This window comes from Thunnus thynnus, chromosome 2, assembly GCF_963924715.1.
Source record: "Thunnus thynnus chromosome 2, fThuThy2.1, whole genome shotgun sequence".
Lineage (NCBI taxonomy): Eukaryota > Metazoa > Chordata > Actinopteri > Scombriformes > Scombridae > Thunnus > Thunnus thynnus.
Genome location: NC_089518.1, coordinates 32,319,239 through 32,337,665, shown reverse-complemented (window position 1 = coordinate 32,337,665; position 18,427 = coordinate 32,319,239). Strand labels below are relative to the sequence as shown.

The 18,427-nt window shown below is 36.4% G+C and overlaps 1 protein-coding gene across 1 annotated transcript in view; it reads left to right on the top strand.

Annotated features, from left to right (window-relative positions):
- The first annotated feature begins 2,368 nt into the window (after positions 1 to 2,368).
- The window catches only part of ksr2 (kinase suppressor of ras 2), a 107,375-nt gene continuing 91,316 nt past the window's right edge, over positions 2,369 to 18,427 (top strand). Inside the window, exons 1-2 of the mRNA XM_067570388.1 lie at positions 2,369 to 3,450; positions 18,278 to 18,418. Coding sequence (XP_067426489.1) covers positions 3,277 to 3,450; positions 18,278 to 18,418 — 315 coding nt within the window. The 5' untranslated portion in view covers positions 2,369 to 3,276. The remainder of the gene's footprint in view (positions 3,451 to 18,277; positions 18,419 to 18,427) is intronic.

Genomic DNA, 18,427 nt, shown 5'->3' with positions numbered 1-18,427 from the left:
TCAAACGTCATGACGTAAAACCAATGGGATCACTTCGACGGCATCTATGGGCGGGGTCTCCGTGACATGACTGTCCACTGTAAAAATACTGTGTGGCATTAAAAAAAAATGCACAAGTGAAAGAAAGAAAATCTCAAAAATTCCTACTCTTTAAAATAAATAAATAAACACATAAATGCAGTACATGCACGTGGGTTTTGGTCACTTTGCAAATACATTTCTGCATCATTGACAATGTTTACATTATGTACATTTACATTTGCAAATTCCTGGTAAATATTTTGTACATTTCATTGCATGTTCTTCAAAAATGTAAACCTGCAGCAGCTCTTCTCACTTAGAATATATTTTACATATTTTTGATTGTAAATTTATTTCTTTCTCATTTCATAAAATTTAGGATTACTTAATTTTGTGTATATTTCTGACTGTTATGCAGCACAACACCAAGGCAAAATCCTTGTATGTGCAAACCTTATTGGCAAAAAACCTTGTTTTGATTCTGATTTAATGAAATGCTGTTGCATTTTAATTTATAAGAGTCAGCTCAACATGCTGTTCTTTTTCCCTTTGGCATCCAGTCTTTTCAGCTTTGTCGGACACAATGCTGGCTGAAGTCTCTGCAGGTGACACAGAGAAAATGTCATAAAAATGTCCTATCACTGTTCCCCCCTGCCTCACGGGAGATGACATTGCTGCAAACAGTTTTAGCCCCCCCTCTGCTGGGATCCCTCCCCCCAACCTACTAAAGAAAGTAAGTTGTCACAATTAAAAATTTGGTGAGCATATAGCCTAAGAAATGTGTGATATTATAAAGCTGTACAAGATCAGGAATAAAGTTCATCACTGTTATAATAACAATAATATTATATTTAATTTGTACCATATGTTTCATTCATAGTGAAACTCAAAAAACACCTGGCTACTGTACCAAGAGTTTATCTGACAATGTGAAAAGTATATGTGTGTCCTTTTGTGCAAAAGGAAGTAAATGTCAAGTCTTTTTGAACATATTTAGGAATTTAGTGTTTACGTTTCCCTGCAGCACAGATACTGTACCACAATATTCTTGCACCAATTCATTCAACACAAAACAAATCAAAATATGACTTGGTTTTGTTTACAAAAAGCATATTTCTGACTGGAATGATGGGTATGTAGGCTGGAGAAGTTACTTTTTGATTTGTTAATTGAACCTCAGATGCATTTTGGGGGATTTAAATTCCACACACAAGCCTCTTAGATTATTACTATATTCACAGTAGTGATTGTAAGACCTGGTCAAGAATTACTTTGATTTTATGATCAATACTCAGATTATGCTTAAATTTAAGATGAATTCCTCTCTTAAGCAAAACGTATTTTTGTGTGAAAAATCAAAATACATATGAAAAAATATTACGGACATAATATTTGTGTCTTTGGTGGTTGGCACAGCCCGAAACTGACCTGAACTTGCATTGCAGTGCAATTCAAATCAGTTTGTATGTTCAAGACACAAGAGGACCTCAAATCCTTCATTTGAGGGTCTTCAAGGCCTGCGACTTTGTTTTGGCCTCGTGTTTTTATCTCTTATCAATGTGCAGTGCATAATTCTCACATACAGCAGGTCCAACGTGTCATTATCTAATGATTTTAATATCATTAGCATCAGATTTTGCTTTTAGCTTTTTAATGAGAGATACAGACAGTGTCGCACAAAGCATTTCTCTGCTGGCTTTGTATTTATTTTTCATGACCTCAGCTGTTCATTACAGTCATTTCAAATATTTTTCAGTATATAGAGAATATTTTCTTAGAACAATACTATGATGACAATCAAATATCAACAATTATTCCAAGAACATAATTATCCTGCATTTGGAGTTTTACCCAATAAGTTATAGCAGTGATTCTCAACCCTTTTAGCTTGTCACCCCCTTAAAATAAGGCAATGTCTACTACATGATTCTTATGACAGATTATTGCCATGACATGAGCTGTGAGCAGTTCAAGAGTGACTTTTCTGTTTTTGGAGGTCTGAAGTGGTGAAAATATCCAATATTTAAAAAGAATAAAAGCACAATTTAGGTTAAAGTGAGACAAAATAAACAAAATTTTGTGTCACAGAAATATGTTTTTTAAATGTCTTTTCTTTTGAATCACATTGTGACACATCAGATTGATCTTGTGACCCCTTGGAGGGACCCTTACACCCAGGTTTGGAACCTTATAGCTAGAAAGACATAGAAAATTTCAATCAAGCGTTATAATGTGATAGTTGCTGTTTATTTATTTTATTTTATATTAATTTTCTTTTTATTGTTGTTTTTTAAACCATGTAATCTTTTGTTGTAGTTCCTTGTTTTCATCATGTCAAGCTCTCTTTATTGTTGTCTAAATATTTTGTCAAAAATAACATGGTATGGGATGGAAAGTGAGGGAAAAAAAATACTTATTAAGAACCATATTCTAGCCTATAAATAGATTTCATAGGTGTGTGTAGGCTGCAGGTGAGTGTGTGTGTAGGTGTACTGTATGTGAATGTACACATCTAATCATAATATACTACATAGCCCCGTATCTTTCCCCCCCAAACATGTGAAAAAGTGTTGCTCTTCGTCCAGGCCTGGCTGGAGACTGAAGCAGTGAGCCCATCACCGCACTTGGCGCAGATCTCGCGAGAGCGGCCCCTCACGGCGGCGCCTGGGCGATGCGATGCTGTTGCTGTTGCTGTGGGTTTGATTGACAGGAAACATGTCGGTGTGGTGGGAGCGAACCGGGATGCAGCTGCTGCCAAGGGAGACAGGGAGTACCTGCATCCAGTCCACACATCAGCACCTTTAAAAACCACCAGGCTTTCCCCCCTTGATACGTCCGCTTGTGATGCGCTGAACAGCTTTTCTCTCTCTCTCTCTCTCTCTCTTTTTTTTAAAAAAAAAAAAACATCCATTTGAAACGAAGGGGCACCCAATGGATGCTGTGGCAAACCGTGTAGTCCTGCTCGGTATCTTCATATTGTGTTTGATTTAGCCTACAACCAGAGACACCTTGATGAAACAGCAGGAACTACGAGGACTGTTGTTGCAATGGAATCGACTCTCTCACGGCTCAAACCTCGTCTGTAAACCTACAGCATCTCGTTTCATGGCGTTTTGCAGGTTGCTCCGTTTCGTGGGCTTCTCCACGTTTCTTTTCTGAATTATTATCATCATTTTTTTTTTTTGGTTTGTTTGTTTGTTTGTTTTTTCAAAGTGCAAAAAGGGGAAAAAATAACGACCCACTGCTCGCAAAACTATGAACGAGGAGATGACAAAAAGCGAGGAGCAGCATCTGAGTTTGCAGAAAGCCTTGCAGCAGTGCGAGTTGGTGCAAAATATGATAGACATAAGCATTTCTAGTTTGGAGGGTTTACGGACCAAATGTGCCACATCCAACGACTTGACACAAAAAGAGATACGAACGCTGGAGGTAAGCACCGTTTGAGTGGAATGACTGAATTTCTGCTGTGCATCTTCATCTAAATCAATACGGGGGGCTGTCACCGTCTGTTATTTCTTTATATGCATTGAGGCCTGTGCATATTTTTTCCACTGCCCTTTTTCAACGATAAAACTGCTTTTCTGCTGTCATTGCATTGATGTGCAAAGATTTCTGCTAAAGCTCAGTTCTATCTGTTTTGTGCAGTGCAATAAATCAAGAGGCTACGGGGCTGCAGTGGGCTGTTATAGACTTGCGCATTCTGCAGGTGGCGGGGAGAGAAGGTGGTTCTTCTCCATCAGAGTAATATCTGAGGCAGCCGAGGCCTATAGGCAGCCCGTGTTTACAATCCATTATGCCAGCCTGCGCATCTGTCCTCGCAGCGCATCCAGGCCCCGTCGTTATGCAAGGCGAGGAGATTACTGAAATTGTTACAAAATATCGTTATCCACTTAATTGGCCTGTGGGGTATTCCGTAAATTGCGTTACGTAATGGCCATATCTCGGTGTTGTGTTTTTGAGATATCAAGACTGTCCGTTTTGAGACCACTTATAATCCAGCCCCTCACTAGTGACAGGCTGTTACAGGACATAAAAAATGCCATAAAGTGCGATAAGGTCACTGAAAACTCACTATTGAGCAGTGCAGACACAGCACAGCATTATGGACCTGTAAGAATGTTATTGATGCCTCAGGAGATTAAAACAAATACCATTAAGTGCGTTAAGGTCGTCATAAACTCAGCACTGAGTATCTGTGTGGACCATCAACACACTTTAAGTCCCAGGGGGAATATAATTGGGATATTACATAAAAATACCATAAAGTCCAGTCACTTGTGAGTGTCCCTCACTAACCCCAAACCTGCAGGGGTATGGGGCTGTATGAAATTATAAAAGATAGAATCATATCAGATTTTTTCTTCATAGAAAATATTAAGTGGAGTAATTAAGTGTTTCACAGACAGGGAACAGGAGTGTAGTGATCCAAGAGGAGAGAGAACTAACACCAAGTACAAATGTGCTGCCAGCAATGAACAGGCATGTTCACTGTGTGTTCCCTGAATGCCTTGCAAAGCATTGTGGGTACTGGAGTATTTGTAATGAGCATTACAGAAGTATTATTTTCGTGTTACAACATATTAACTTTATTTATAAATCTATGTGAATGGATTTTTTTTAAAACTAAGTGGATTAATTGCAACATGAGTTTACATGTTTTTTGGAATATATAGTTAAAAATCAAATATCTTAGGCCTAAATTATCAGCATGTGCAGATAAATATTTGTACCAAATATCTGTTTCCCATCTCTGTGCTGCAGGGCTGAGCATTGCAGTGTCTTATGGGTAAATACAATGCGTTTTTAGAGTTTAGGGTTTGTTTGACGTCTTGCAAATGAACATATTATCTCTTTCCTTATGAAAAGTGAAGGCAAAAACACATTTTTAAATTTGCAGTCTATGCATTTGCAGTGATCCGTTTGGTTAAAGGTACCTTGCAGAGTTTTTAACACTGGTGGTGCTGTAGGCTGTTTTAATGAAGCAATATTGTTTGTATCCAGACTGGTGCTGGTGATGTGATGTGTTATGCAGTAATACAAGGTAGAAATGCAACAATACAGGTTCCAAAACATTCATATTAATTGGACTGTATGCAGGAAATATGATGCAGTGAGAGCATTACAGTCACAGTACAATAGTAGTAGTTCTTCAACGTGATACAGCAACATTTCCTTTATAGGAAAATACATTTCACTTTGTACTGAATATACTTTTGTGGCCTTTAAAGTGTAAGCAAAGGTAGAATTCTCTTCCATGTTATTGGATGCAAATTACCTGCTAGGCTAACAGCTGTGTAGCCAGCACAAAGGAAATTTCAGACTGACCATGTCTACACGTTTGTAGTAAATGGTGTTTGCTGAAAAATATTAATATTTGACCATAGAATTTACAGACAATATCACGGTATGTTTATATTCGGATGCTGTTAATACTCATGCTTCGTGTACCACACTAGCATTTTGCTAAGTGAATCCAACCTACCTGTATTACTGGAAGTTTTTTCTTTTCTTTTTTCAAGTACAGTACCATTCAAAAGTTTAGACACACCAGAGAGAGTGTCCAAACTTTTGACTGGTACTGTATGTGTTCTGTGACAAAGCATATCCAGATAAATACAATTATTATTTAATTCTGCAGCCACTCGGGAGCAGGAGAACTTCACACTTCTAACATATTATCGACTTACAAAGTTAGGCCTATTTTAAGTTTTAGCAAACCGTTACCTATTTACACATCCAGCAGACACAGAGCAACATTACAATGAATTTGAAGTTGTTTCTGGCCACCTAAAGAATGTAAGTCCAATATTCACTCTCCCTTTAGCTCTGTTTCAGTCTTCATCAACTCCTAAAAGAAACCTATACGTCTGTTTAGCTGTTTGAAACTGCTCTGTGTTTACCAGCTCGTCCGTCTGTAGTTCCGTGTCGGACAGGTAGTGCAGGTTTATCACTGCCTGAGTTTGTGGGCTGTTAAACCAAAACAATGAGCTAAAAGAGGCTGAGATGGATGACGGTGCTCTGTAGGCTTGTAACTACAAGGGACCCATTTTGCATTATACGCAGTTAGAGCCATTGCTAAAATGAAAATATTGATTATTATTGATTTGAAATGACTGAATTCTTAAATACGAAGTTCACAACTTTAGTTTCCTCTGTGGGCTAGTCTTGCCATTTTTGCATCCACGTGATTCACCATCTACATTAATAAGCTTACTGGAAATTCACTCATTAGGTATTCAGAAACCCCAAAGTGCATCACAGGGTAGGATGTCTTAATTTTAGCAAGTCCCTTTGGGTGAGATGAAACGTAGTTCCATCTGGTTATGGCTGCTTTTTTCAGTTTCTTTGTACATGCATAGAAATTCATACAGATGACATAGATGTGTTTTTAGCAGAGGTCCTAAAGCTTCAAATAAAGCAGCAACAATGTGTGAACTTCACTTGTTCAACTGCAAAGTTTGTTGAAGTTGATTTAATACAGTTTTAAACATGCTGTAGCACTTTTTCGCAATAAACCTATGTGAAAAGAACATCTATTTTTATTATTATTAATGAACAGGCTTTTGATTTTATTAAGCGTATGCCCACCAGAGAAAATAAGAGAAACACCATCATCAGTTCAGGCCAGAGTGAGATATTTTGGTAGTCATGTACTGTTGTGGGCTGCAATTCTTCTATTGTTAAATTTAGGCCACAATCCTTGTTAAACACATTTTATCAATACCTGGAATCTGATACATAATACTGTACAGCTTAGCCTACTGTAGAAACTTGATCTGAATAGGACTGCATATCAGTTGATTTGTTGTTTGTATTTATTAGTTTTGTGAGATATTCCTCTGCACCATTTAAATAAACTAAAAGCTAAAACAATTCTTGACAGCATCATGAAGAAACACGTATTAGAAATGAATCAGAACAAAGGAAAACACACACTTGACAGTTAATTCACAAGTGCAACAAAGGAGTTACCCCTGAGAACCGTCTAATCTTCCTCAAATCCTCTGAGTTGCAGAGCCTTTCAGGATGACAGTCCTCTTATTGCCTCAACGACAAATGAGTTGTCCACCAGGGGTTTTGATCAGGATCACAATGACGTCAGTCCTACGCAAAGCCTTTCTCGTTAACCTGTCCTGATCTTTATTGAGCATGGTGTGTATGGGAGATTCCTCTACGACATCTCTGTTTTCCATCTCTATTATTAACCTAAAGGACCCAGAATGGGCCTCAGACACAATCTGTTAGAGGCGTTGAGCACTGACCTTGCCTTAGCCAAAAGCTTTACCAAAAATAGCAGCCCATATCATTACCTGGATGAAGTGCTAATACTGGTTTCCATTAATATGATTATGCATTGTCATCTGTATCCCTTGGATACACTGGAATGATCAACGCACATGATGAATGATCTTTTTTTTTTTTTTTTGAGGCTTTCATAGAGATGCAGACACGTGATAGAGCGTGACATGTTATCCACTTATGTATTTCATGTTACAGAAATGGTAGACAGGTCAAAACAAGCATTGTTACTCATTCATATTAAAGTATATGAGATGTGAATAGGCTTTAAAATGTATATTTGGATAAGAAGTGTAGCATCGGCTGTTTCTTTTTGCTTCAGAGTTGAAACCCTGATATTTTTCTACTCAGAGAGAGTAGAAAGATCAAAAGCCTATAAAAACAGAAGGTTAAAGGGCTCATTATGCTTGAAACAAACTGTAGGTTGTACAAAATGTCGTCTGGCCACATCTAAAGGAAAAAAAGTGTGTGTAGCAGTTCAGAACAGCCACACTTGAAGGTGTGAAAATCTCTCTTCAAGAACTCTTTGTCTTTGTAGTCTCGATGCAATGAATTGTAAAAAAAACGGTGATAAGTGTGCACACTTTTGGACAGTCTCTCAAAGGCATCCGTGGATTTGTGGCACCGCTTTCCAAAAGTGACAGAAGTAGTTGTGGGACGAGTGAAAAAAAGAGCTGAAGAGAGAAGTTCAGATCTTGACTTACTTTCACACTTCTGCTTCCCTAACTAATCACTGTGTAAAGTGAGCATGATGTTGGGATTTCCTGTTTTGGAAAGTTACATAAATAGTTTCAAATGCTGGTGTGAAGCGTACTGCATCGAAGGCTTAACCAGTGACTCCAGATGACCGAATGTGACTACCTGCCTAACTTTTAAATGAAACATAAACTCAGTATGAGTTTGTTTCAATGCAGATTTTGTCTGACAAATCATGTTAACCTCTTTTTGGCCAAAACTGCTGTTTTTGAGAGTTTGAGAGGCACTTTTCATTGTAATGCTCTCCCGGGTCTGTGTAATCTGTTTTTAGGTTTGTAGTGAGACTGATAATTTGCAAAGTATGTCAAAACTTTAAGTTAATTCCAGGATGCTAAAATTAATGTTATCGGTTTTGTGAGTCCGCTTCAAGTGTACGAATACTGTTTTAATCATAATAGTAGATTTAGCACCTACCTAGCATACACCAGTACACTGAGAATGCTTTTGCTCAGGTTTGTGATTTCTTCTACCTAGTTCATTATCCAATATACACACCTGCTTGGTTGATAATTCCTACAGTATGCTGCAGCTTAATATGCTATATTTGGCTACTACCAGTGGATGGATTTCAGTTTTAAAGTTACATGACTCCTAGTTGTGGCTTTGTTGCTGAAATGAAGTCAGTTAAACTCACAAATTGCACTAACCTTTGCAGACCATTGAAAGACCATTTATTATGCTCATCATGATGCTGGACATTTATAATGCAGGAAAGTAAAGGTTTTAGAGATCAGATGAAGTCTCAGCTGTTGTGGATGTGGAGTCAGCTGTGCTTTAATGAATTGTTCCAGGTTATCCTGCTCAAGTGTGAGTCTATGTGTCGATTTAGCTCACGTCTCAAATGGGAATAGCACCATATACAGTAGGCGTATCTACTTCAAGAATCTGCTTAAAGGAGCACTCCAGTATTTTAGAAAATTCGCTTCACTGTGAAAGTGAAGACAGACTGCTCACCCGGACATTTATTTTATTGTTTAACACATTGTCCATCACATCTGTTTTCAGATTCATATCTCTCTCTCTTTGTCTGTCTGTCTGTCTATCTATCCATCTATCTAAATGCAAACAAGCATCTATCTAATGCTTGTTTTGTTATCATATCCAGTTACAATGCATGTAAAACCCCTCCAACCCCCTTGGACTTGTTGTTTGACACTGGCACTGAATCTGAATAGGTCTTTTTGGCACTCTTTAAAGCCCCTATGTTTCTATTGTTTATGTGATTATAACATCTTTCAAATTTTTATAATGGCACAAGTCTTTATTTGTATAAAAATGTGAAGTACTGGCGAAGTATTTGAACTGTTTCACTCGCTCATTTTCAGTGTCCACACATTATTTTGAAGACAGAGGTTATGTTGTTTGACCACTGATGCTCATAAATCTGAGGAGATCAGTATGATATGCAAGAGTTCAGTTCTTTCAAATAACTCAAAGTTATTGCACATCTTGATTATGGGACTATAAATTTGGAAATCTTGGTGTTTTAAAGTGGCCCGCATGAACTAAATCATCTTTTTTATCATCTGAAGATAGCATCAAGAGGTCACAGGTTTCATTTCCAATAGTTAGAGAAAGTCTTAAAGTCCAACTGAAATTAAATTGCCTTTTTTGGTCTACTACAGCATACATATCTGCTTTGTAAATCACATATCCTGTGTTCTCCTTTGAGAAACAAATAGTAACCAAAAGGGAGGAATTTATATTTTAAATTCTTTTATTATTATGATTGTGCCCCCTAGTTGTACATTAATTTGAGTAAATACTGTTCTGCCCTCCACTTACTTAAGCTGGAAACCTTATTTCTCCAGCTCACACTGAGCCTGATAGCATCCTGCTACACAGTACAAGAGCCACAGACTCCGAACAACAACCCACATCAGCTTTCCTGCTTAAGTGTCCATCTTATCTAACTTACAAACATGAACACACGTCATTCCCTGAACCTTAGCTTGTTGAATAAGTGACCAAACAAACATTCACCGGGGAGAAAAGTGCACCGCTAACATCAATTAGCAGGCTAGGTAGCTAATAAGCTGCTCAGCTGCAGCACATTAAACAGTATGTAGACATACCTGAAAATGTCACTTCAGACCCGTTAGATGCTGGTTTGGTCATTGCTCTTTAAAATCCCTGTTAGCAACACATTGTCTGCCCATTACCTGTAGCTACAGCAGTTTGTTTTTTGTTTAGTCTTCTCATATAATCTCAAGTAATCTTGCTTTTAATTTGACAAGCTTATATTATTCATTTCTAGTTGACATTGTGGGTGTATGTGATGTGCTATTGTGTGAAGCTTTGTATTTTGTATAATGTGTCCTGTGTGTTTTTTTGCTTTGTACTGTTTGTTATTGTGCTGTTATGTGTTTTTATTTGTAAGGGACTGCAGATGAAAATTAGCTTTAAAGCTAACTCTGGTGCGGTACATCAAATGTTAACATTTATGTTTAAAACTGTACATTGTCCCAATAAATACAATACAACAACTTTGTCTCTATTCTGTACAATGTAACATTAGTAGGTTGCCAGCTAATGTCAATCAAACAGCCTCCAACATACTCCCCCAGACTGCTGAGCTTTCAGGCCTTTTTTCTTCATTCTAATAATACAAAGCTATTACCAGTACGTTTAAAAAGCGTGCTGACATTATTTTTGACTGCAAAGAGGGATGATTTGGACTACATTCTCACTACTTTACATTATCTGTACAGATACAATGCAATGAGTAAGAATCAGTGGAGTTGCTTTTAGCTATGGAGCCAACTTTCTCATGACCTTACCAACCTTAGCCACTTTCAAATTGCATTTAAAAAACGTACTGTATGTGATTTTGATTTGGGGCTCTGTAATTGCACTACTTTTCACTTTTTTGTCTATTACTCTTGTCCATAGACTAAATGTAAAGTATGCTTAAGCTCAATTAAATGTTCAGCTTGAATCTAGATTTGGAGTTCAATCTAATTAAACTTTGAGACTCGCCAATGTCAGGCCAGTTTGAGAGACAGGATGGGATTGACTTCTTGTTTAGGAAATACTGACTATTGCCTGTTTTGTTTGTAACTGCAAGGTAAAAAGAATACAAGCAGCAGTATTAGTGGGATGCTGCATGGCTGGCAGTGAGTGCAAGCACAGTGACAGAAGGTAAAGATAATAGCGTGTTAAAAAAAAAACAAGGATCATCAGCTTGCGAAATGCTTTTGTTAGCCTGTTAGCTCCAGCAGCTTATGCTTGTGCACCTGCACAGTACAGTACGTTCCGTCCTTTCTGGGTTTCGCCACAGCATGCGAGTGAAGTTTGACTTGCCAAATCTGCTCTGACTGCAGCTTTAGGACAGCAGTGTGGTTTTGTGGTTGGTTTTAGTCTTTAGGTCACGAACATCAAACTGTAATAAATGTGGGGTAACTGGTCTGATTCTCTTTTTGAACACTCAGTGAAAACAAACCCTCCAAACTGAATTTATTTCAACTAAATAAACTCCAAATTTGAGCAACTCTCTCCTTTCCCTTATACTGTACTTGTCATACTGCTTTGCATGTTAAAGGGTAGATTCACAATTTTCAAGTCTGTCTTAAAACAACAGTCAGGTGCCCAAATGAACAACGAAAGAGGTTTTCCTCACTGTAATCATTCCTCCTGTTCATACTGGCTATTAAAAGATCCCCTTCAAACGCGCCTTTAATGTAAGTGATGAAATCCACAGTTTGTCCAGACATTCATTTTATTCAAAAATGCATTTTAAAGTTTATCTGAAGCTTTTTTGGGGCTTCAATCTGAGTTAGTCATATTAAGTGGATATCTGCCACATTTATTGTCTTTTTAGCATCAAATTCCCCCTTTTTGTTTCCTCGGACAGTGTTTCCCTGTTGAACTGCGGTGGAAATATAGTAACAAAAAGAGGGACTTTGGCACTAAAAAGACTGTAACAGTGGAAGATATCTACTAGATCTGACTAATTTGGATGGCTGAAGTTTCATATTAGCCTGAGATAAACTTTCAAATACATTTTTGCAGAAGGAATCTTGTGGATTTTGCTCCCCATCACGTGCATTATGGTCAGTATCAACAGGAGAAATGATTACAACAAGAAAAACCTATCTCACATTTGGGCTCCTGATTATTGTTTTAAGACAGACTTGTGAATTTGTCCCTTAAACTGAGATTGTATTCCTGGAAAACAGCAACTTCTTTCTTGCAGATGCAACAGTGAACCCATAAAAGAAAAAGAATAAAAATATATATCCTCATATCTAAAAATGACTTGTCCTTCGGGTCAACCTTTCTCTCTTTTAGGTCTGGAAAGAGACATTTTTGTGTCAATAGCGGTAAATCAGAGTGCTTCTTTTGACCAGTAAAGTGTTTATTTTGGCAAGTTGTGGAGTTAGGTGCAGCTTGATAAATGTTAAATTTGAAATAAAAAGCTAGTTTGCTCTGGATTAAGAGATTAAAGAGAGATTAAAGAGTTAAGTCATTTTAACAATATATTTTAAACATATAGGTGACTCTATGACTTACCTTGTAGGCCAGCTTTAGCGTGCAGAAATTTGGGATTCGTTTATACTTAAAAATAATTTGAGTAACCTTTTGAGAAATATACAAACTTCCTTGACAATAGAAGTACTAATTGATTCTATTTCTCTCTGTCACACCCATCCTCTGATGTTGCATTTATGCCGTAAGCTTAACAGAAACTCCTAATACTTTATCTGTACACTAAAAACAGGCAAAATATACTTTAATTAGACAATAAATCTTCCAAATTAAACAACCACATAGGTCATTTGTACCTGCACTCCACAAGGACCCATTGGAACTTAATATGGTGCTTTATAAAACCATTACAAATCACTGTTAAAAAATAATTATGTTTTATGATGTGACAACGCTGTGGTTAAAGTCTGGTTAGGTTTAGGCGCATAAACCACTTGGTTAGGGTTAGGGAAAGATCACAGTTTGCATTAAAATGTTCACTTGAAACATGGTTAGGGTTAGGGTAGGTACTTCCTTAGTCAACCTTCGTCGTTATGGCAACAGTAAACACCACGTTACGTTTTTTTGCTACCATCTAACTAACTATCTAACCATCCACCCAACTCACCCGCCTCCTCCTAATGAGTTAGTCACCTGATATAGACGTCATCTGAACTAAGTCACTTCTCTGTGTCATAATTACAATGACCGCTAGATGGCGTCTGTCACAGAAATGTAACTATAGGTGGTTTTTGTCGACTTAATTTACGAACTATAGAGTAGTTTTTCTTGGGAGTGCAGGCTCTAATTAGACGTGTAGCTTGAGACAGCACATTTAGCCAGAGTAGATGTGTTTCTCTCTGTAGGTGTTTACTGAGCAGTCACCTTATCAGGCAGAACGTTAGCAGCCGTGGGCAGCTGCTCTAGGGTTTTCTGCATTCAGAGGTGACTTGCTAGTCCCTCCTCCACTGGTTTCTACTTTTGTAAGCACTGATGTAGGCCAGCACTGTCTAATTTCTAGCAGTCATTTTGTAGGTGTATGTTTGAAATGGGGCCATCCAAATGCATCATCCTTTAATTTTTCAAGCATTACGTCACTCACTGTGGGCCTGGACCTTATTTTATCATCGTTTTCAATCAGACCTATTGTTCCAACTCAAATTAACTATTAACATATTTACTGTATGCCCTGCTTGTCATGGTGTGGGGCTTAAGTACACTGTGACAGAGTTAAAACAAAACATCTCACATGAATTGCTCACTCCAATGAGACATGTCAGTAAAAAGACCTGTAAGTTTTCCAGTCACAGAAAAAAAACATTAAATGTAGGCTACACATATGTCATTACAAACTCCACAACAATATGTTAAAAAAACATGCTTTAGATGCTTTTAGGGTACATTTTTTGGGTGACTGTCTTTTAAATCAAAGATGTAAGTGAACCTGTTGAGAAGGAAATCATAAAAACTTCTTCAGCATTGATTGGTATCAAAGAAAAATGTTGAAAAAGTATAAATGACATATATTATGCTCTAGATTTTGATTAATTATAAGTCTACACATTTCAAATGTACAAATTTCAAATATGTTTCTGTGAATGTTTTCTTTCAAGCTGTGTTTTTTTTTTTTTTTTGTGAATATGGGATGTCTTTTGGCTTTTGTCCTAAATTCTAAGATGCCTTTTCTGCATAAGTATAATGTGTTAAGTATATTGTGTGTTGTATGTCCCACAATAGCTCTGTGCACAAGTTAAATCCTGCCAACATCAGTAAACATCAGTTTACTTTTATCAACTTAATTGTAGTTAAGAACCATTTAATTTAATCACAAGAGCTGTTCTTAGAGCTGCAACGATTAGACGATTAATCAATTTGTCGATCGACAGAAAATGAATCGCCAGTTATTTTGATAATTGGTACATCGTTTTGCATCATTTTTAGAGAAAAAATACAAACAATCAATTAAAATATTGTTAACCATTGACTTCTATGACAGTAAATTGGGTTGTAGACTGTTTGTCAGGACAAATCAAGATATTTGAGGATATCATCTTGGGCTTCGGGAAACAGTGATCAACATTTTTCACCATTTTCTGACATCTTTTCCAACCAAACGACTAAGCGATATATCTTTGGTAGCAATTAGTGGGTTTGCATTGCATATTTTTTATCTGTCTTTTCATAGAATTGTGCATAGATATGGGCAGGTGCTCAAACTTATGACAAATCAATGTTTAACACATGAAGATAAATTCCTGTGAGCATTTATTGGTGAGCAAAGCAGCTCACATAGTGAAGTTATACTGTATCATACTTCACGTTACACTTTAACTGAAGGCTTTCCTGTGTAAGGAAGAGTTTATGTCATCAGAGGAAGTCAGCTGTTTGACACAGAATGCTTTTACTGAAAGCTACAAGACGTATTGAATAATTACTACAGGGAAATATTGTTATTCCCAGCACTTTAGTTTTATAGTGCCATCATAACTATTTTGTTGCTACTAGAGAGATTAAACCTTATTGTCTTTACAGTGGTAAAGCATGTAGAATCCAAAATAGCGGACTAATTACAAATATATGTTTCTGTAATTGAAAAAAAAACAGTTGTAAGCACAGATTTTTATTAATAAGTAAATAATGATGTATCAGTCAGAGCACTGTGATTAAAATGATAAAAATATGAGTTATTATTGTATGCCATGTATCAAAGGTCAGTAAAAGAACACATTTTATGCTAAATTCATAATTTTTCATCTTGAAGTATGACCAATTTTCAATCACAATTTTTTCAAAAATATTTGATAAGACCTTGTGTAATATAAATACAAGAACTTACCACTAAATGATCATCACTAAAACTTTCAATTAATTAAAAGGAAAAAAGATATTGCATGAAAACCTTGTGAAACATGTCTTACACATGTAGCTGTTATATTTACTGACACACTTGAATAATCATGCTGTAGTGATAGTTTGATAACAGTCTGTGTTCTTATGGATTTACTCGACAGTCGGGTTAATTTGCTTATAATTTTATTTCCTGCTGTCATCTTTTTCCATGTCATTTGTTTGGTCCATCATGAAACGTCTTTTGTAGTCCCTCCTCTCCCGCCGCTGCTCACCAAGAAACACATCTCTGACCTGCACGAGCACACGATTAATGCGTCAATTAAATGGAAGTAAAATGTGAACACGGCAGCGTAATTGAAAGGTTGAGTAACTCAAAAAGTGTTAATAGGGTTATGGTTACACTGATTATGACCTCATAGGATGTAATATGATGATAATCAGGCTAATTATTAGTGTGCATGTGAATGATCCCCAGGGCTCATAAAACCTGAGGGAAATATAGTTTTACTTCATACAAAATGTATTGAGTAGAAAATAAGAATTATTTCTTCGACTACTTAAAAGGAAAAGGATTTAAATTTGTGGGAAACGTGATGCTTCACTCTGATAACATCAGGAAGGACACTACAAGAAGAATATTAGAGATTTATTATGGCTACATAAATAATAATTTGACCACCGTTTCCAAATTAAATCCAACACCAAGTCTGGTCAAGTTTGAGTCAAGACCTGATTCAAAGGTGGTCACGACCAAGACCAGAACCAAATAAGTTACATTCAAGAATAAAATAGAGAAGAAAGTGTTCATGTCTCTTGATGCTTGAGGAGTTCTTTATAACAATGTTCACAATAATAAAATGTATTTATATAGCACCAGAGATTAGTGTGTTACAACATAGAATGATAATAAAAATGAAATACATACGCATATGATTTAATAAATATATAGCTATAGCTGTTATATTGGATTGCATTAGATTGCACAGGTGTTCCTAATAAAGTGCTCGGTGAGTGTACATACACATACACCTACACAAACACATATATACACTCACACACTTGAAAGATAATACACCAGAATCAATCGAGTTACGAAAGACTTTTGATAATAATTTCAAAGATTACACTGATTTTATAAGTCTGAGTCCATTTTAGGATCAAATAAAGATTCATTCATTCAACAGGTACTCTTATTACATTATGTAAAGTAACTCAATTATTAGTATGTATAAGAAATTGTACAGGCTGATAGTTTTGGTACCGGTAAAACTATTTTATTTTGATGATCATGTTGCTCAAAAGCTGTCCCCATCGTCCAAATAGTAACAAACAATTTAACTCGTTAAGCCACTAATCTTAGAAATCTCTTGTAGGGGAGACGACAGCACATAAAGCTGCAAACAAAAACGTATAAAATCAGACAAACAGATGAATCAATCTCTTTTTAGGAACAAAGTCAGGTCACTGATCTCCGTGTTGACAGTTTTCTTTGAGAAGTATTTTCTCCCAAAATTATAATTTCACAAAAAAATGTATTCATGTGTGCAATATCCATGGTTTTGTGATTTTATTATATCATATGGTTTTAATATACAAGCAATCCTTTCACATGCTACAAGAATAATCTAAATTATATAGTCCAAGAGTGTGTCCTACCAGTTTAACAGCTGATATTGTTATAGATATTTACCTTCATGTGTGTCAGTCTCAGAAGCCTCCCAGTATAACCACAGCTTTTAACCAATAACCACTGGAACAGGTGTTAAGTGATGTTTGCACTGGTGTTTAACATTTATTCATCCAGGCTGTCGAGGGATTTCGGTGACTTTACAGTAACCACTGTACGTCTCTGACTGTGAGACTACTGCTGCTCACCACTGTCTATCAGGACAATAACTCTACTGTATGTTATAAACATGGTGGATGCCTTTCCTTTAACTTCAAGTTTTATTTCAACCCACTTTGATCTTTGGAGCTTTTTGCAGTTTCTGACAAAAGACAAAAAACAGAAAGAAAAAAAACACTTTTTCTCTACCCAGCCAAACATCTTATGGGAAGATAATTGAAAATAAGATGATTTTTTGACTTTATAATATACTATATTCTTTTGTTGACTTTATAAGTTACAATCTCTTTCTGTGCAAAGCAGTATTACAGTTTAAACGTTATTCTGCCTTGATCATTTGTTGATTTAAGTGAAGTCTAATAGTTACACATTTCATACTATAGTCCTAAAATATTGTGGTTTTTTTTCATTAAAAGTGAAAGAAATTAGTTTATTGTCTTTGAAATATGCAGCTCTGCTAGTTGAAGGTATGTTTTACACATGTATACAAACTGATCATTTTCATAATTTTTCCAAATGTTGCAAATTATTAGGGCCACAATGAATGATTTGTTCTTAATTTATTATCAATTAATTTGCCTATTATTTACTTTAATCATTTGGTCTATAAAAGAAAACAGTGAAAAATGCCCATCACAATATCTCGAAGCCCTAGGTAATGTCTTTAAATGTCTTATTTTATTGGAACAACTGCTTAAAACACAAAGATATTCTATTTAAAATGATATAAAACGGGGAAAACTAGAAAATATTCTAATTAAAAATGATGAAATCAGTTAATTTTGCCATTTTTGCTGAAAATTTACTTAAATCACTTAAAAAAGTTACTTAAATGTCCGTGGAAATACCAGGGACAACAATGGAAATAAGTCTTTATCGTTGTGTATTAAATATATCAGTATTAGTGTTGTCAATAAACCTAAACCTAAATGAACAAAAGGGAAAAAAAATAAGAATGGAAAAGGTTTAGTGAGCATTAAAGAAAACATGATGTTTTCTGGAGCCCTCCCTCACTGTGTTTGTCCCTCTCCTTCCCAGGGGAAGTTGGTCAAGTACTTCAGCCGCCAGCTGTCCTGTAAGTGCAAAGTGGCCTTAGAGGAGCGAAGTGCCGAGCTGGAGGACTTCCCTCGCCTCGGCCACTGGTTCCGCATCGTCAACTTGAGGAAAGAGGTCACACAGGTAAACGCT